General features: G+C 40.0%; 1 protein-coding gene across 2 annotated transcripts in view; it reads left to right on the forward strand.

The window, feature by feature from the left end:
- RELN (reelin) overlaps nt 1–20,410 on the forward strand; it is a 466,948-nt gene extending 446,538 nt beyond the window's left edge. Inside the window, exons 62-64 of one of the 2 annotated variants that reach the window (XM_063448139.1) lie at nt 1,538–1,735; nt 3,331–3,429; nt 13,821–13,951. In XM_063448139.1, the coding sequence (XP_063304209.1) occupies nt 1,538–1,735; nt 3,331–3,429; nt 13,821–13,950 (427 nt within the window). In that variant the 3' untranslated portion in view covers nt 13,951. Of the gene's footprint in view, nt 1–1,537; nt 1,736–3,330; nt 3,430–13,820; nt 13,952–19,116 lie in introns of those variants that run through there. The other variant, XM_063448140.1, reaches the window with a different exon arrangement.
- The last annotated feature ends 862 nt before the right edge of the window (nt 20,411–21,272 follow it).

The raw sequence follows: 21,272 nt of genomic DNA on the forward strand, positions 1-21,272 counted from the left end.
ATCAATCCCACCGCACACTATTTCCACCATGACCGATTTTCTTCCTGATCTCATAACAAGGAGATTAGGCCTTTCAGGCAAATATTTATTTTTTTATTGTTTGGCATTTAAAGGTAAAAACCCACAAACTATTAGATGATATTCATTGTGAATTGGTAGTTAAAGGACCACTATAGGCACCCAGACCACTTCAGCTTAATGAAGTGGTCTGGGTGCCAAGTCCAGCTAGGATTAACCCTTTCTTCTATAAATATTTGAGTTAATCCAGCCTCTAGTGGCTGTCTCATTGACAGCCTCTAGAGGCGCTTCCGCGCTTCTCACTGTGATTTTCACAGTGAGAAGACGCCAGCGTCCATAGGAAAGCATTGAGAATGCTTTCCTATGGACTGGCTGAATGAGCGCGCGGCTCGTGCTGTGCATGCGCATTCAGCCAATGACGATGAGGAGGAGGAGAAGAGGAGGAGAGTCCCCTGCCCGGCGCTGGAAAAATAGGTAAATTTAACCCCTTCCACCCCCTAGAGCCCGGCGGGAGGGGGGCCCTGAGGGTGGGGGGGACCTAGAGACCCTATAGAGCCAGGAAAACAAGTATGTTTTCCTGGCACTATAGTGGTCCTTTAAGTCTTTAAAGCAAGAGTGCATTGCTCCATTGCTATAGAATTAATAAGACAATCATATTCAAGTATAGAACCCCCAGCTAAAAAGAAATGGGAAAAATACCTGAATTTAAAAATTACAGTTGAGGAATGGTGTTTCCCCTTGAGACTATTAAAAAAATATATATACATTGCCTTAATATTATAGAAACATTTTTTAAAGTACTACATAGATGGTACTTAGTTCCAACTAGACTGGTTAAAATATCTTCAGATAACTGTCCACTTTATTGGAGATGCTTAGCCCATGAAGGCTCAATGCTACATATTTGGTGGAACTGTCCAAGAATATCTACATTTTGGGACTCGATATATTCCAGTAAGACAGCTTTTGAAATAAATTTAAAGAAATCCCCAGAAACAGGCCTTCTTCATCTCAATTGGGGTAAATTTTTCGAAAAATCATCCAATATTGATTCTCCACTGTCTTATGTCCGTAAAAATAATTATTGCGAGATTCTGGAAACAAATAAAAACGTCAGACTTTACCCAATATAAAAAACAACTTATTTTCCAACTTGAAATGGAAAGAGGCGTTTCTTATTCAAATAATAACTTTAATCATAATTACGATCAATGGATTAACAAAATAAGGGAAATTTTAAAAACAATTTATCATGAGCTTAAATTTTCAAACCTTGGTATACTATGTCTCTATACAATTGTCGATTTGAGAATCCCACTAAATTATATCACGTCTTTAATGTATGTATTGTAATGTCCCCTCTTATTGTTTGTTTTTTCATATTGATTAAAGTTAATACATATATAATAAAAAAAAGATTACAAATGTAAAAGCAAGAGTGGGACTTCTAAGAATGTCACCTGAAAATACATTTGATCTGTTGCATAATCTTATTGTGTATCATTGTTTTTTTTTAAAGCAAAATAATGTTTGTCCTTCAAATCGGGAGCATTGCACAGACAGGGAGTTGCAATACCAATCTCAGCGATGCTAACACTGTGGATAAGGCCGTGTTACTGCAGTACAGTGTCAATAATGGGATTACATGGCAAGTCATTGCTCAGCACCAGCCAAAAGACTTTATACAGGCCCAGAGAGTGTCCTACAATATCCCACTGTAAGTATTGAATCCATTCATTAGAGTGACCTTAGCTAACAGTTTGTAGATCTTAAACTCTCATGTGAAGTCTCAGATTGGCTGCAAGGGAATACAGCCTATCATTGCACAGAGTTATCACATAATAAATGCTGACGTCATACATAAATTTTGATGGATAATGAGTAAATGAAGGTTTAGCATTATTTCCTGATGATGGGGTGGGCATAGGTTGTTGGGAGCAGACTTTGCAACAAAAACAGGAAGCATTTAATTTTTAAAGATTTAACATTTGAGGCCAAAAACAATCTCTATAAACCTTTTACTACTGAATAAAAAGATTCATCACACAATCTTGCTACAATGCTTATTTCATTAGACTTACATCTCAGGCATGTGTTATGGAAAACCAATTCAAACCCACAATGAAAATTATTATTCTAGCGTTGATTTACTATGTATTGTAAATAGTTGCTTCTAAATTTAGTTATGATCAGAAGATATATATATTCCAATCTAAGGTCCCTGTCTCGCATGCTGGTTTCTAAACATAACTGAGCTCAACCAGCTGATTTTCTTGGCCTCTCATCTTTCTTCACCCCATGGACTGCATGGTGTAGGGCAGGGATAGGCAACCTTCGGCACTCCAGATGTTGTGGACTACATCCCCCATAATGCTCTTACACCCATAATGCTGGCCAAGCATCATGGGAGGTGTAGTCCAAAACATCTGGAGTGCCGAAGGTTGCCTACCCCTGGTGTAGGGTTATGTATTCAATAAGGCCCAGGATATGACCAGTTTTACTTGTCACCCCTCCATTAAAGGGTACTGGCCTAGGGTGGTTAATCCTATTTAAATTGTATAGATCCTAATACAGGGCCCAGAAGATGCCCAAGCTCTTGGTTTTTATAAAAGCCTTTCCCACTCTGGATGGCATCCTTAATAGGTTCACAGGCATTTGTCGCAAGGATTATTTTCCATTTATGTGCGAATCATTTTTTTCTGGGAATTATTTTTATTTGTCCTTGTTTGGGGCTGAAAAAAAAAGATATTCAGTCAAGAGTTTAAAATGTGTTATTGTTTATTGTTCATATATAACTCTTCACCCCACAAACTATGGAGTGGAAATAGAGAAAAATCCACTTGCCAGGCCACTATTTATCTTAATGGGGTGCTCTGGTACCTCATTACTTTTAATGGAGAGAAAGTTAAGACAACTAACCAGGCTCTCTCATGGTATTATATGGCCCCATAGACCTTACCATGTTGTTTTATTTACTCTTTTTATTTATAGCTGAAATCAGTTTCACTGTTTGCAGCCGTAGTACAGAGATTTCTGACTTCTGTTACCCTAGCACCGACCTTTTTCTATATTTGCGCTAAGGAAATACATTTGCTGGCTGAGTTTCCATACACTTGGAAGGCAGCTCAAGAGCCACTATAGTAAATGTCACAGATGTTTAAAATTACAGCCATGGTTAAAGAGCGTGGCTAATAAAATAAGGTGACAGTGTGAATCATAAAGATATATATCTTGAAAGTGTAATAAATGACATTATTAATTCCTCTGGCTTGTAATTAATAATTAGAAACACTTGCATTTATTGTATTACAGGGAAGCCAGAATGAAAGGAGTTTTATTACGCTGGTGGCAGCCTCGACATGGTGGAACAGGTCATGATCAGTGGGCTTTGGATCATGTAGAAGTTGTACTGTGAGTATCAATACACCCCATAGCCATTGTAATGACACATTCACTATCCATCACAAAGCTTTCCATACGGGGGTACGTAAGAATCCACCTCTCATACAATGTTATAAAACCAGTTTACAGACTAGCTATAGGCCACTATGGAATTTGTCGACTATTGTTATTATTTCAAAAGTACCAATCTATTTATTTATTTTTTGTTCAATTTCTTATCTAGCTATATTATCTGGGTGAGTAAGGATTGACACAGGTCAAAAAAGAGCAAAACATATTAAATGATTACTATAATTAATATATATTATTTATATTTACCTATTTTATACTTGTTCCTTTACGTTTATTATACTGGGACCCTATTATTTTTTAAATAACAATTAAAAAAAAAACACTATTAAACTTACTTGTATTCCAGCTCTTGCACCAATCCTCCTTAGGTGAAATCATAAATTCTGATCACTACTATCCAATCCGATTTTTCTAATCATAAAGCATTACAACTGCGAGGCAACTGCAGCAGTCTTCCTATCACATGCTATGTATAGAGAAGCACTGAATTCAATGCTTCTCTACGAGAAGTATTATTTTTGTTCACTATAAGAATGCTGTGCATGATAAGCTGAATACGAAGGATTGCAAGGAAGGAGTCGCTTTAGTGGCTGGCATTAGTAACAGCCATTAGAGGTGTGGGGTTTCTTGTGGGGGATAGATGCAAACATTGCCGTTTCCAGGAAACGACAATGTTTTATTTTGTCCAAAAAAGGGGATAGTATTGATGCATCAAAACATTAAGATGTAGTAGTTTTGGTGCTAGTAGTGTCTTTTTGGGTTGTTGTATTTTGAATATACTGTAGAACTGTACACCATGGTTAAAAAAGCTACTGTTTAAACATTTTAGTGCCTCTTTGACACACAAGTTGAAAATGTATATAAATATTTGTGTACCCAAGTTGGCACTTGTATGGATTTAAAACCTACAACGTAGTTAAATTGACTCTGGTTTGTAATGCAGTCCAAAATTTCTCTATTAGCTGTTAACATTGTCTTCTTTTGTGAAGATTATGTCAGCTTTTTTATCCTCTAGATTCTGCTGAAGTAATGACAGTGCCCTCCTGTGTTCTAGCCATTACAAATGACCTAGCAATGTTATTTCACAAGCTTGAGATTAGAGAGACCCAAATGGGCCAAAAAAATGCCTGATCAGTCATAGGTGGCTTTAATAATTTTAGGTTGCAGACTTCCATTTTTTTTTCTGGGAACTGAACTTGCATATTGCTAACTGCAACCAGCAGTGTGTCTCTCTGTAAAGTGACTGATGGGTCCTGCTGAAAGCAGTGCAGTGGGTACTGTGCAAAACCACAGAATGTAAGCAGTTTATTATTTGTAACTAACCTATGGCATCTGTTAGTCAAGCATAAATTATTCCTGTAGTGCCCTAAAAAGACATTGTATATCTGCATTACTTATATTACTTATTATTGAAAAAGCTAGCACTGCACAAGGGAAGGAGGTAAGAGTGTGGCAAATGTTTCTGTAGCCACAATTATTTTATTATCTTACCACCATTCTGCTTCACCTTTTACCCCAGCTTCTCCTGCCATCTCCCTCACCAAGAATATCAATAATGTCCCAAATGTCCCTATCTGGAACATCTAACAAAGATGTTCACCTGATTCAAGCAAATAGCAATATAAAGAGCACTTCTATAAACCAATACTTAAAGATCAACAAAGTAATCAACATAGTAATCAACATAGTAATCATTCACAAGAAAGGATAACTAAGAAATTGAGAAAATGCAAAGCATGCATACAACATCTTTTACCAAATATATTTTATTTTAGGTGCAGTATTCCTAGAAAAGGCATTGCATAAGTAACAGTTTTTTTCTTTTTTTGAATCAGCGGCATAACAGAATTGGTTTCAAGGTTGAGGATTGATGGACTTGTATTTTTACAACTTAGACTATTACTATGTAATTAAAAGAGAAATTGTCATTTCTTAGGACGTTTAATATTGTGATTAGTTAGTGGAAGAAGAGAAATAGAAACAATCGAGGTTATTCACTAAAGTGAGAAATGTTTGTCATTCAAAGTGAATTTCACATTTAAGGTAAAAAATGCTGAATTGGAAAAATTCTACAAGTCAGCTATGCTTCCATTTCAACTTTGGTCTAAAATCTGAGAATTGCTGACAAGTTCCCAACAATTCTCACTTTAGCATATAACCCTTAAAGGATCACTATAGGGTCAGAAACACAAACATGTATTCCTAACCCTATAGTGAAAACCCACCATATAGGTGGCTTGCCCCCTCCCCCTTAGCCCCCTCACAGTGGGTTAAAGATCACCTTATTTTCAGATTTCCACGGGTACGCAGGTGCTGGCCCCATACCCTTTGGTGACATCATCAAAATAGCTGTTTGTTTTAGCCAATTCAATGCTTTCCCATGGTGAAAACATTGGATTGGCTAAAATCGGCAAGAGGGTGGGGCCAAACACTGTTTTGGCCAATCAGCACCTCCTCATAGAGATGCATTGATTCAATCAGCTGAACGGCGGGGCTGCTTACTGTGCAGCCATGAGCCAGGCTGCCCCTCCAGTGGCCATCTAAGAAGTGGCCACTTGGAGGTGTCCCTAGGGGTAATTTAAACACTGCCTTTTCTCTGAAGAGGCAGTGTTTACATGAAAATGCCTGAAGGGAGCTATTATACTCACCAGAACAACTGCATTAAGACGTAGTTGTTCTGGTGGACTATAGTGTCCCTTTAACCCCTTAAGGACCAAACTTCTGGAATAAAAGGGAATCATGACATGTCACACATGTCATGTGTCCTTAAGGGGTTAATGTGTTTTCCTCCTCATTTTTTCATTGTGCGTCCTGGAAGTGCATGGACCGAACAAGATTGTGATGTTGTTTGTTACATTTCTAATATACATTTTTTAAAAATGGAACATCACATTACAATAGGGAATTGATGTTTTAGGTGATTTTCAGAGTTTTATTCAATGGTGTTCTATACAGAGAAATGACAGTACCCCTTTAAAATACATCAGGTATAAATATAAGTATAATTCGGAGTGGACAAGATCTGATTTTATATAAAACAAACAATATTTGTATTTATTTTTTAAATTAGGCAAATGTAATTGTAGCAAATGTTTATTGTTTTGGAGGCAAAAAGTAAAATGTATTAAACTCAATACACAGTCTGACCACATGTAGAAAGTTCAATATTCAGTTTATCAGTTTTATTATAATAAACAATTGATTTCATATGCTTTGCATAACATTGACGTTTTCTTTTTGCATTATTGTTTTTCGGGGATGGATGAATACCAAAATCTATATCAAAATAATACTTTTTTTTTATTATTCTGGACATATGTAATCTTTATCCATAGTACATACTCACAGACACACACACATACTCAGACACACACACACACACACATACACTCACAGACACACCCACACACACACACATACACTCACAGAAACACACACACACACTGACAGACAGACACACATACACTCACAGACACACACACACATACACTCACAGACACATACACTCACAGACACACACACATACACTCATACACACACACTCACAGACAGAAACACACACGCACACATACACACACACACAGACACACACGCACAGACACACACATACACAGACTCACACTCACACACATACTCAGACACACACACACACTTACATACACATACTCAGACACAGACTCACAGGCACACTCACACTATTCATATTTTTTTTAATGTAAAAATGTCCACCCAACCTCCCAACCTGGAGAGCTGACGTGGACCTGTCCCTGGGGTCCAGTGGGGCTTCAGTGTGGTGGGTGGCTGTCTCCCTGTCAGACGCGGGGAGGGAGCTGTGTCCTCTCTGCTCCCTCTGGCCATGCGGGCTGTTTACTGATGCTGGGAGCCGGAATATGACATCATATTCCAGCTCCCGGCATCAGCAAACGACGCACGAGGGAGCAGAGCAGAGAGGGCACAGCTCCCTCTCCGTGTCTGACAGGGAGACAGCCACCCGCCAGGGGGGTTCCATCAGCTGGCCATCAGGCTACCTCTTGGGCCCCCCCATGACAGGGGAAACACGGGAGGCATTTAGGGGCGGATTTTTGCCACCCCCTGAGTGCCTGCAGGAGCAACGGGAACGGTGTTCCTGCTGTGAAAAAAGTGCAGGAACGCTGTTCCCACGCGTTCCTGCAGGATTCAAGCCCTGAGTGATAGGCTGTATTCTTGGACTGACCAAGATTGGACAGATAATGTGGAAGTTCACATCCACATTACACAAACGGTAGCAAAGGAGACTGGGCTATTAGGTGCTAGATGAGCTTTGTTTTTTTCCAAACCACTTAAAAAGGCTTACATAAACTGGAGGGATAATCCCCAAATAATCTTTGCTACAAGCACTTGCATGTGCTGTAGTATTTATGGTACTTAGAGTACCACTTTAACCTACATTGTACTAATATAAAGAACATAGGTGGAGTGCATTAGCAAAGAAGTTATTTTATCTCTAAGCATGATTCCTCTTTATTAGTTTTCCCTCTGGTCTTGTATAGAGTCTGAAAATGTGTATATGTTATTTATGTATATACTACTGAATATACTATTTGCATTGCTACAAACCCAGAGAATATGAGAAGTTTGAGAACAGACAAATGTTTAGAGAAACTCAGTAGCTTGCTATTCAGTTAGTCCCCACTCAGGTCTCAAAAATGTTTTTTGCTTACGTGTGCCATTACAAAGCGAACCTTTATGATTTTGCATATCAGATTGATCCCACCCATGACTGCTGACCCATAATCCATCCCACCGTTGCCCCCAAATAATACACTGGACACCTTTTTAAGTGGATAAGGGCAACGGCCACAGCTTTATTTAAACAGTAAACTTAATTGTTAATTCCTGCCAGCTGTTGGGTGAGGACCCAACAGGCAGTTCTCCTTCTTTGTTGTCCATGAGCCCAACACAGCCGTCGCTAGCCATCAGCCCTGCGCCGACTGTCGTCTCCCCAATGTGACCTTGCGTCATACTCCTTTCCTTTTCGATTCCACTGTCCAGGGAAAACCACCAGCTGTGACAATGATAAAAAACACGAGAAACCACCAACACACCACAAACCAACAAAAAAAAACCAGGGAGGGAGGGTGGGAAATTTAACCAGTGGACTGAAAATCTCCTACTGACTGGTAAGTCTCCTCCCCTGCCTCCCCCTTATAAATCCTTCCATCTTCGCAACATTGTTGCTACCATTGTACCGTCCCACTATCTTGGGCAGCAGTCATGCTCTCCCTTCCCAGGGGGACACTTTAAGGAAGTCCAGTGGGGGCTAACTGAATAGCAAGCTACTGAGTTTCTCTAAGCTTTTTCCTGTTCTCAAAGTTGTCATATTCTCTGTTTTTATTGCAATGCATTTGCATGGGCTCTCCCTAAAGTAAAAGAGTAATCCAAAAGTGGAACGGGTGCTCACTGTGCCTAGAGGGGTATCAGTTAAACCTCAATAACAAGGCTCAAAGATCACCGAGTGTTGCTGTATCTCTTGCACAGAAAGCCTGCTGACATTGGTACTGGACTGCCCTTATGGGTGGGATCAGTCTGATATGCAAATTGTATAGGTATTCTTTTTTTATGACACAAATGAGCATTTTTGAGACCTGAGTGGGTACTAACTGAACGGCAAGCTACTGAGTTTCTCTAGATTTTTCCAGTGCTCAGAGTTCTCATATTCTCTGTTTTTGTTACTACTTTCACACTCATGTATTGCTACTGATTCCATCTATGAATATATATATTTATTAAACATGATTCTGTAAATCATGTGTCTGTATAACCCAGTCTATTATAATGGTGTGGGCTTTCCATACTTAAACATGCATTCCTGTCACTATAACTGTAATATCACTATTTAGCCCCCAGCCCCTCTGTAACCTACGTAAAAGGTGTTACCTTTAAATGAACACTACAAGCACTTTAAACACTACAGACTGCTATAGTGGTTATGGTCTGTGCTGTATTTAGCCCAAGGCAAACTAGGCATTTGCCTTGGGCAGCACTAACATTTTGCTGCCCCCAAACACACACCCGGTCGTCCCCGGTGTTCCCCCCATTATCGGGGGATCTAAAGGCTGGCCACATTATGGACCCCCCAGCATGTAGCTGTGTTCGCATCAGAGATGGCGAGGGAGCTGTGATCTCCTTGCTCTGCTTCCTTGCGCACCATTTTCTGATGCAGTGGGAGCCGGAATATGACGTCATTCTGGCTACCCGGCATCAGGTGACAGCCCACGAGCCCCGAGGGAGCAGAGCAGGGAGGTCACAGCTCCCTCGCCGCCTCTCTGTCCCTCCCATTACTTGCAGCCATCCTTCTCTCTCCCCCTATCCCAAGTAGTAACTAGCAGTCCCTATCACTAGCAGCGATCCCTCTGTCTCCCTCTCATCACTAGCAGCCAACCGTCTCTCTCCCTCCCCTCACTAGCAGCCACCCAAAAGTGGATATTCAAAAGTGGGTATATGAAACACTAAATGGGTTAAGAAATTCAAAAGTGGGATTATGGGACACACAGGTGAGGACACAGTGTTTTGGTTTTTTTTGGAGAGGAGGGGCGGCATGTGTAGCCAAAAATTCTTGCACCGGCCCTGAGTCCCGGCAACTTGCAGGGCCGGACTGATAGTGGGCCCTAATGTGCCTGAACACATGACATGTGTGACATGTCATGATTCCCTTTTATTCCAGAAGTTTGGTCCTTAAGGGGTTAATAGGGATGCACCTATATTTCGGACGAAAACAGGTCAAATTTGCCAAAATAAAAAAAATTAAAAAAATATTTTTGTAGTGCATAGTTTAACAGACATGCTTGCATTAACAATTCAGATGATTATATATCACAATGAAAGAGAGTAATGATAACATGAAAAGTCAAGAATACTGCACTTGGGACAGGGGGGTAAAGAGCACTATGGGACAGGGGGAAAGAACACTATGGGACAGGGCAGGGTAGGGGAGGGAGAACACTATGGGTCAGGGGAGGGGGGAAAGAACACTATGGGACAGGGGAGGGAGAACACTATGGGACAGGGGAGGGGGGACAGAACACTATGGGACAGGGGAGGGGGGAAAGAACACTATGGGACAGGGGAGGGGGGGAAAGAACACTATGGGACAGGGGAGGGGGAGAAAAGAACACTATGGGACAGGGGAGGAGAGAGAAAAGAACACTATGGGACAGGGGAGGAGGGAGAAAAGAACACCATGGGACAGGGGAGGGGGGGAAGAACACTATGGGACAGGGGAGGGGGAGAAAAGAACACTATGGGACAGGGGAGGAGGGAGAAAAGAACACTATGGGACAGGGGAGGAGGGAGAAAAGAACACTATGGGACAGGGGAGGGGGGAAGAACACTATGGGACAGGGGAGGGGGGAAGAACACTATGGGACAGGGGAGGGGGAGAAAAGAACACTATGGGACAGGGAAGGGGGAGAAAAGAACACTATGGGACGGGGGGGGGGAAGAACACTAAAAAAGAGGGAGGGGAAGAGGAACATTAAGAGGTAAACCATTAAAAGAGAAGGGAAGTTTTTCATATTAGATTAATTAAATTTATTAAAAAGTCTAATATTAATATAATTATAGGAAAAAAAACTTTTAGACTCATTTGGGGAAAAAGGTCATTTTCGGTTTCCGGCCAAGGGCATCCTGAATTTTCGGGTTTGGACCAGAATTTTCATTTTTGTGCATCTCTAACCTTTAACTTATTTTCCAGGCTGTTACAGTCTGAGGGGAATTCAGGAGGGAGGTGCTGAGGGCTGGAGATAGGTATTGGGGGCTGCTGCTGGGGGGCTGGAAGGAGCACTGAGTCTCCCTTTCTGAATTCCCACCAGTTTTCCTGGCACACAAACTCCGCTCTGCCTCATGCATAAAGCCCCACCCCCACACCTGCTAGCTTTGCCCCTGCCGTTAAGCAGCAGAACTTGCTGCAAGAAGAGGCCAGAAAATGGCTACTTGACCTCTTCTCCCCTAGCAATAATCTCCAGTGCCAGGTAGGCGTGAGGTACTTAGCAGCCCATCTTCTGTGTGTATGTGCCTGCTAGTGAGAAAACTTCTGTGTGTCAGTGAGCTTGTTTGTAGTAAGCGTGTGTGTCAGTGAGCTACTATTTAGTGAGCGTGTGTGTGTCAGTGAGCTTGTGTGTGTGTTTCAGTGAAGTTGTTTGTAGTGAGCGTGTGTGCTTGTGTGTGTCAGTGAGCTAGTCTGTAGTGAGCTTGTATTTGGCAGTGGGCTTGTCTATAGTAAGCTTATGTGTGTCAGTAAGCTTGTTTGTAGTGAGCATGTGTGTGTGTGTGTCTGTCAGTGAGCTTGTTTGTAGTGAACATGTTTCTGTCAGTGAGCTTGTTTGTAGTAAGCATGTGTGTGTCAGTAAGCTTGTGTCAGTGAGCTTGTCTGTAGTAAGCTTGTGTGTGTCAATGAGCTTGTCTGCAGTGAGCATGTGTGTGTGTCAGTGAGTTTGTCTGTAGTAACCTTGTGTGTTTCAGAGAGTTTTGTCTGTCAGTGAGCCTATTTGTGTGTATCAGTGACCTTGTGTTTTGTGTCAGTGAGCCTGTGTGTCAGTGAGCTTATGTGCTTACTGTATACTTACTTTTTTATTTTTTTGGTGGCATGAAAAGGGGCTAATGGAATATGTGCATACATTTTCCTTTGCTCCTATTTCACTAATTAGTTCCATTCTGTAAATTATTCTTCTATATCTTTCTTTTCCTATTTTAAGCTTTTATTTACTATATTCACTCTCTAATATAATTCTTTTTGTGAACTAATGTAGGTTCTATGGTATAGACACAGCTCTCTGACTTAAGTGAATATGCACAAGGTCTTTCTATATTTGTACTGTCAGGGTCACCACTGATACCCAACTCACCTAAAAGTGATAAAATGTACCTGCCTGATATAGATGCCAGGCTGCAAATGTATCTACTGCACACCAAGGATGCATGGTACTGTTGATGGGAACTTGGCGTTGTAAAGGTCTACTCAATAAAGAGAGAATTTGGCTACTTTGGCCTTCAGTTTAAAATTACCATCTCAATTCCGTAAATTCTCTCTTTATTGAGTAGACCCTGTAATCTGCACTATAAATAGGCTGAGATGAATTATGTGGGTTGGACATAGTGGGCGGAGCTTTGCGGCAGTGGGTGTGGTAAATTTTCAAGATAGGAATTGATAGCTGTGCTGAAAAGTGGCCCTGGAATTTTTTTTCAAATGTTACAACCCAATATGTGGTACCATATTTCAGTCTCCAAATTTGTTCCCCTTCACTAAGCAATCAACCAATAATACACATTCACATAAAGTAATACATTTAGCATAATATATAATAGATATGGTAAATCGTAAACTTAAACACAAGCACTTCTCTAAAAATAGTATCTTGTACCTTAGTTACAGACGATATTGTAACCCCTTGTTCTCTTCCTCTTTCTTATCAAAGAGAGAACATTATTATCTTGCTAATACTAGTTTACTCCTTTTACCTCTCCATCCACTAAACTCTGGGCAATGGGCAGATGCTCCATGTGATGAACATACAAGGTCCCTTTACATTGCTGCTACTTCCTTTCCATATGCACACCTGTAAATTGCTGGAGCTGCTTGTGTGTACCATTTGCACATCCCCTGTATTCTAAGCTGGTGTTAAACACACTCCCTGTTTGCTGCACAATAAATTCACTAAATGTTTGCATGTGCATCCGGAAACCATTACAAAAACAAACAGAGAAAAAAACTGAGAAAATATGTAGGCAGAATAAAATTCTGTCTTATACACTCAAAAATTATTGGGAAGAATTATAAAAGTGCCTGAAAACATGGTGTAATGTCTAGAATCGGGACAATCACCATGGAAACAAATGGTATCAGCACAAACACTCTGTTGGTTTACATGGAGACTGTTTGGCTTTTACAACTTTACAGCACTTCTATTAATATTTCTAGAAATGTCTCCTATGTGTACAGGTCCTCCCCTTTTAGAAAGTGATGTCAATGGTTTCTGTGCGTTGTTAGTGTTGTCAATTTAGATAGTTCCAGCCATTTAAAATTTGTATTGGTTTGATGACCATAACGTTTATATATGGTTGTATGTTGAATCCATGTTTAAAATACCTTTGTGTAAAAAATATAGTACACATACTTAAAGTAAACCTATAAAACCTCACTCTCACCCCTAGACATGTTACTTCTCCATATCCCGTGAATGTTCTGTATGCTATAATCCCATTTCTGTATTGCATGGGCTACGTAGCCAGTATAAGTTCTGTGTTCTATATAAAACAACAAAAGTAATGTCTCTAATTTCTGTTTTTATAAGAGATGAAAAATCGTTTATTGCCTCTAAACATCATCCGTCTTTTATGAGTAATCACAGTGCTGCATGCATAGAAAGGCATTTTCTAACTTGTGTTATATTTCATTATTTGCTTTCCTTGGTTCTACACTAGAGTAAGGTAAGTGCTGTTCTTAAGACCACCACATTATTTTTTTCATATAGGCAAGGTAAAAGAAGTATTACATACCTGCAATATGAGTGAAACGCAAAGATACAAGAACTGCAATGTTTGATATATTGTGCCTTTGAATAAAACCGTGGGCTAGGTTGTGAACATTACCAATAGTTTGAAAACTTAGAACATTTTTCATTATGTATCCTACCTTTACATACACACAGTTATGATGTGTCAGAACACATACTGCTCCAAACCGACTCAACCAAAACCATATGTTGTGTGAATGCATAATAAGTTAATTTATTGCAGTTTTGAATATTTTGAAGTAGGAGTAAGCTGAGTGCAGGCTACACATGTGCATAGCAACACAAAATTGGTTATTCGGTTCGGGATTTGTCCATGTGGCATTTCAGTTTGGACTAATTTTGTCAAAGTAGTTGTTTCTGGAAAAACTATTTTTTGCTCCTCCTTTTCCCCTTTATTGTTTATGTGGCGACCGCCTGGTACCCCGTCTGGGTACCTCCGCCAAACGCACTTTCTAGTTATCACTGAGCTACCATTAGCACTTCACCGGGACACCATAAGCACTTCCAGCCCCTAGCCGCCGCAGCTTGGCTGGGTTCTCGCCATCTCCCCTCACCCTGGACCCAAGTCCTGGATACAGCCCGCAGTGGGTAGACCTCTCCTCCAGGGAGTATAGCAGGTATAGCAGTAATTATAGCCAGTATAGCATTCCCCCACACACATGAGCCAAGGCTTAATCCTGGGAAGTCATCTGTTTAATGGAAGCACAGTCACAGAATTTATACAAACAGTAAACTCCTCCCCGAGAGATAATTGACTCAGGAACTGTATAGACTCAATTATCTCCAAGTACAGAAAGACATACAATTTTAAAACACCCCAAAAGTACCCCCAAAATCCATGGAAACCCCACGAGAGTCACATCCTCAGATAGCCCAGATCTCAATGACCAACATATCCAAAAATCACTCAGATCGGTTCAGTGGTTCGGATTTTCCATGGAAGTAAATTTTTGACTGACCACATACTTGGCTTCTGCCCAAAATAGTTCCATAAGAAAAGTGGTAGCGGTCGGTCCATTTCGGAAGTATATAAATGAACAAACTGCCGAACATAGTCCATAGTTTTAATGTGGAGCTTGTTCACCTAATCCAAACAAATAATTTCACCGAACAGGGCTCTTCTAAGTTGTAAGGAAACTAACGCAGGTTTTTATGGAAGTTCAGCGGTGTTCGCGAGGTACAGTGTCCAATTTGAATTCCATGAACTCGACGACCACACACCGCTGCCTGCATTCGTGCAAACAAGATGGCCACCACCACGTGTTCGTGCATACGAACGGCGGCCACCCAGACGAACACTTAGAACCCTGAGGTGTGGTTCGTTATTAAGATGTCAGTGTGGTTAACAAGCATGCGGGTGGTCCGCAGTTCGTGGGTTTGTTCGGTTCCCGAACCATACAGGAAAATCCCACGAACAAAGTATTTTACATTTCCCATAGTCCTTGGGCAGGAGGCTAGCCAGCAAGCTCCTCCAGGAGCTCGTGGCAGTGGCATCTTTGCCACAGTTTTCTTCTTATTTGATCTGTGAATAAAATCAGCATTTTATAGTTGCCCCCTAATCATCAATCATCTTGTCGCCATGGATGGAAGCCTGAATCCTAAGCAAAGAGGTTTCATCCATTGTCCATTTGATTTTTTTCTTGATTCGTCTATACAGCATTTAAGAATTCTGGATTTCGCACATATTGCTGGTTGCCCAAATTTGTGACAAATTACAATTAGTTTGCAACTAAATCCATAAGTCTAGTGCAGACTACGACAGACTATGACAGAGATTAAGGTCGATGAACTCTGCCTCGGCACTTTAAATCACTGATAAATACAACCAGAGGAAGAGTCAACAATCATCTACATCTATTTGCCAAAAAATACTGTTAAAGCGGCTGTCACCCCCTCAAACATTTTGAGCATTTCCTAAAGATAAAATCTTTAGTGAATAACCCTGAGATTTTCATAAAGTCTGAATGGCCATATTGCAAATAGGGCAGAACCATCCACTGCAGCAGGAGGTCCACAAATAGTTAAAACCCCTTGGTTGCACAAGGGTTATTTATGTGGTGCTGGCCACCACTTGCAAGCCCATCACCACAATAAAGGGTTAAAAATAAATGAAAACCATAGTGAGGTCCTCTCTCCTTCAATATTATTACTAGGGCCCCCACAAACCGCTAATGCTAGTACTGGCAGCAAGCAAATAGTACTTAAAAGCAAATGACCTGTAATTGGAAAATATGCATTTGGTTCCTAATTTTCGTTAAATTGGTGCTTTATGAATCACACAAATCTTTACTTTCTCCAGTGTTCACATGCGAAAGCAGTGATTTTAATCCAGACACCAAATGTACTGGGCCAGGCTGACTGAATTCCAACTGGAATTGGCTTTAGTAAATCTGATAATAGCCACTGCAGTCAGATCCTTTTATCATTTCAATGGATTTTGGCCATCAGGACAGATAGTGAATAACCTAATCCAATGCAGTCAGAAAATATCATAAGACAAAGCTGGGACTCAAGTAGTAAATCCTCTGTTAGCTCCGCCGTTTGTCAAATTTTGTCACTTCCCACATCTGTCACTAGTGATAGCTTGGTGAATAAGGCATTCTATCGCTCATCATGAGACTCTATCTCACAGAATACTAGATAGATACTCATGTGGTAATCATGCGTATGTGCGAGCGTACAGCTGTGATATGGGCTTCTGGTGGATGAAACACCAGGAGCCAAACATGGCAGCACCCGCAGGGGACAACATTGGGTACGTATAACTCACCTCTACTGCACCATCAAGCCATTGCACACAAAATATTCCAGAAGGTGACAGAGCTGATTTTAGTTATCAGTCTTCAGGCAAATATCAAGTCTTGGTTTAACCAAAACAAAATGGAATAGTAGAATGAATGTGTAACTTTGGGCTTGATTTATTATGGTATGAAGATGGGAATGACCCTCTATGATATAATCTTGAGAACCTCCTATACACCGAGCATCTACAAGAACACATATAGAAGTCTGTATATCAAAAACTAAAATAAAAGTGGTAAAAGCAAGTTTATTACATGTAAAATAATTTAGAAATATGTATGCATATGAGTTTGTTTATTTATTGTTGTGTTTTTCATTACATGAATACATGCATGCATAGCAAGTGAACATCTGCGCAATTTGTGTAGACTCATACATGTAGTATTACTGGTAATACATGCATGTAACATGATCACATGCATGTACGGAGTAAATACATGTAATGTGTATGCATTCCAGTAGTTTGTTTAATGTGTATTGTTGTGTAATTTTCTTTTACTAATCCTTAAAAAAAAAAAAAAAATTGTTCATGGCACTGTGCAGGGGTCAACCTAGAAGTTAGCAATACATACAGCACTCTTTCCACAGTGTTCTTCCCAGATGTCAAGGATATTAAAGGGATACTATAAGTGCAAGGAATTCAAAGCTATATTCCTGGTAATATAGCTCCCTCTGCCGCCCCCACTCTTTATTTACTTATCTAATCCCATCGTTAATGTCCCTCTGCCTCTGTCCCGCGATGAGCAGGCACTAATGCGCATGCGTGGCAAATGCAAATACATTAGTTCTCCCTATAGGTAATCTTTGAATGAATGCGTTGTTCTGGGGAAAAATTCTGACATGCAGTGTGTGAGGACGCCCAGAGTCAGTTACCGGACCAAAGGTAAAAACCCCTTCAGCCACTTACCTTTCTCCAGCGCGGGGCTCCCTTGGCGCTGGGGAACTCAACTCCTCCTGCCGACGTCAGTGCCAAATGCGCATGTGCGGCAATCATTATTCAATGCTTTCTTATGGACGTCAGCGTCTTCTCACTGTGATTTTCACAGTAAGAATCGCAGAAGCGCCTCTAACAGCTCAGTGAGACAGCCACTAGAGGCTGAATTAACCCTCAGTGAAAAATAGCAGTTTCTCTTAAACTGCTATATTTTCAGCTGCAGAGTTAAAACTAGAGGGACCTGGCACCCATACCACTTCCTTAAGCTGAAGTGGTCTGGGTACCTATAGTGGTCCTTTAATCAAAATAAAGTTGTTATGGTGCCAGGAGGCCCTGATGCTGGCTCTCCTTTAGGGGCTAAACCAAATCATAGGCTCTCCATTCATAAAAATGGCTTAAGAAACATACATATTTTTCAAGCAGTTTTTATGAATGGGCAACCGCTAAAGCAGACTGCTTTCAGCCAACCAGCAATACCCCTGCCCACAGAAGCCCTACGCTTCCGTTTCCCAGCATTTCAGCAAGCCAAAGGACAGAGGGATGGAGAGATCTAGTGCTGGATCACAGACTTAAATACTATGCATGACCTTAAGACCTGAAGGTGAGCCAAGGTGATTAAATTGTTATGGTGACCAAACTGGTCCTTTAAATCTGAAATTCACTTTGAGTTCACTTTTAAGTTTCACTTTAGTGAATAACCCTGTAAAACCTAATCAGCTCATAAAAACAGTTCCAGACATCACAAGTGAGGAGTGAAACTGCAGTTGGGTCTACGCAATATATTCCATTTACTCATGCAGAAAATGGGTTTACTGAATAAGGAAATTCCCTCCCTCCTCTTAGGCCAAAATTAGAGATGCACAATTGGGTCTCCATGTATGTATGTAACTGTGTGTATAACTGCATCTCTCTGTATGTAACTGTGTGTGTTTGCATGTTTTTTTTAATATATGTGGCAGTGTGTTTCTGTGTCTGTGTATGTATATAATCAGTATATGGGGTCGGGGCATAAAGCCTTCACTGGCTTAGGTTGGCCAAAATGCTTGGCTGTAGGCTACCTGAAATTGTAAGTGGCAAACATATACATTTATATTTAAAAATGACCTTATTTTTAAACTGTTTATATATACACACTGTGTGTCTTGCACTATACAGAAATATGCTAAAATTACGCATTACTTACTACTATTACAATTGTTTTCTTTATTCATTATTCACATTATGTAACTATATTTAATTAATATTAAAGCTGGCTTTCATTCATATAAGATATTATTATTTCTTTTGGCTACTTACAACAAACATTTTCTTGATTTCCTTTTTTATTCTCTCCGACAGCACACGCAAACAAAATTACATGATGAATTTTTCAAGGCAGCATGGGCTCAGGCATTTCTACAACAGAAGGCGAAGGTCTCTGAGACAATACCCATGAAGAAATGAAATATATATTTCTAATCATCATGTGATGTGTTGCTTTTTCATTCTATCCAATCAAAACACTGCGTCTGGTATGAAGACTTCCCTACAATTGGCTTACATAACAAAGAGCCTCTTCTAAGATTGACAATGCACCACTTTTCACACTGTGAACTAATGAGAAGTGACTTCTTTTTCTCATCAGTAAATGTTATGTTTGTGTGTCCGTGGACTATGTGATCTGTTGTAATATCAGTTTAATCAGCAGTATTGGAACTAGCAATGTATTCTGTTTAAAGAGCAAAAACACAATTAAGCACATGGACTTTAAACCTTGTTAAAAGAAGTTAAAATGAATTAAAAAGTGCAGTATTTACCGCATTTAGCTATCTCTTGCCACTAAAATATTTAAGTGCACTGTTTTTCATGTATGTATCATATTTTATAGCATTAAGTTATCATGTTTTTGTCTTTTATGTACTAATGCCCTCAAACATGACGTGCAGACGTTGCATACTCTTGTCTCATTGATGTACAATTTCCTGAGTGTATTTCGGCTTAATGAATGGGCACATCAGGATCTAAAACAGTTTATATACTGATCAGTTAATGCAGTCATTTTTGAGGCACTGTATATCTTGACACGCTTCTCTGAGATTAATGTTAAAATTGTGAATAGGCTTTCGTGACCTCAAAGATTTCCTTTATGAAATGTTGTGAATAATTCCCAAACAAATGACCAGCTTCCTGCAAATGAAAGTAACCGTGTTTTAGTATGTTGAAGGCAAATAAACCGGACAGTAACTGCCCTGTAGTTTCCGTGGCATTAGAGTGATTTGTAGTCAGTGGACATTTTCATTGTGTTTCATTTGTGATATGTTTCTATTGCGGGTCATTGTATATTCTGCTTATGTAACTGCACCAGCAACAGTGGGAAGGAACAGTTTGCCTTGATATCAGACTTCAATAGCAAAGTTTTACTGTATTCTAAGTTTGAACAATATATTGGTCCATAATTAACTGAAAGAAGACCATTATTATTTGAATGCAGTTGCTGTGTTTCGGACCATAATCTCTGATATGTACATACCATAAATCACTCTCAGTATAATAATGTCTGCAACTGCATCAGCCTTTTCATTAACCTCCTTTTAACAAAAAAAAATACCTGTTCTAATGAAGTTACGGCAGAAATAAACTGTTCTGAATGTTTGATCTCTTTTTTTTAGTTTCTATTCCTTTGGTGTAATATGTGTAATTAGAGAATCAGGACAGTTTGGCATGCCTTGGTGTAAACAAAAATCTAATTTTCCAAGTGACTCGTTTTAAACCCAAGGAAGAATAGTAGAATTTAAAATGTGTAGTAAATCTTATTTATTTTTAAAACTATTTTTATTCTGAACTGTGTATTACTACCTTACATCTTAGCCTGTGGTTTGCTTGCCCATAGCTAGTATGCATGCCCTGGACAAAGGCAGACAGAAAGGGACATCCTGCCTTTTCAATGGGCAGAATGTAGATCAAAAATGCTTCAACCCTTACAATAAACATGTAGAGTGGAGTCTGCACTTGCAATGGGAGAAGACCACCCTCACCTCCCTGGTGGTCTCAATTATTCCGAATGACTCAGAGTTATGCCACCACATTATGATTGCAATACTCATAGTCATTCACTGAGCAATGGACACGAAAGGAGCAGTTACAGTCTTCTGCACCCACAAAAAGTCTTCTGCACCCACAACTTCGGACACTGAACCACCAGGAAAGTTCCCGTACAAGACTACCGGGAATGATAGCCCTCCAGGTAAGTGGGGAGGAGGGAAGCAACAAAAATATATTTAATATTGAAATTAGTGGTGAAAATCTGTGTGAAAACAAAATACACAGCCAACACACAAAGTCTCCTACACATTTATACAAAATATAGACTAAGGAACAAGGCACACAGAAAACAGTTACAGTTTTAGATTTAAAGGGGAACTATAGGCACCCAGACCACTTCAGCTCATTGAAGTGATCTGGGTGCAGTGACCCTGTCCCATTAACCTGCAATGTTAATTATTGTAGTTTCTGAT

Source organism: Pelobates fuscus, chromosome 3, assembly GCF_036172605.1.
Source record: "Pelobates fuscus isolate aPelFus1 chromosome 3, aPelFus1.pri, whole genome shotgun sequence".
Classification (NCBI taxonomy): Eukaryota; Metazoa; Chordata; class Amphibia; order Anura; family Pelobatidae; genus Pelobates; species Pelobates fuscus.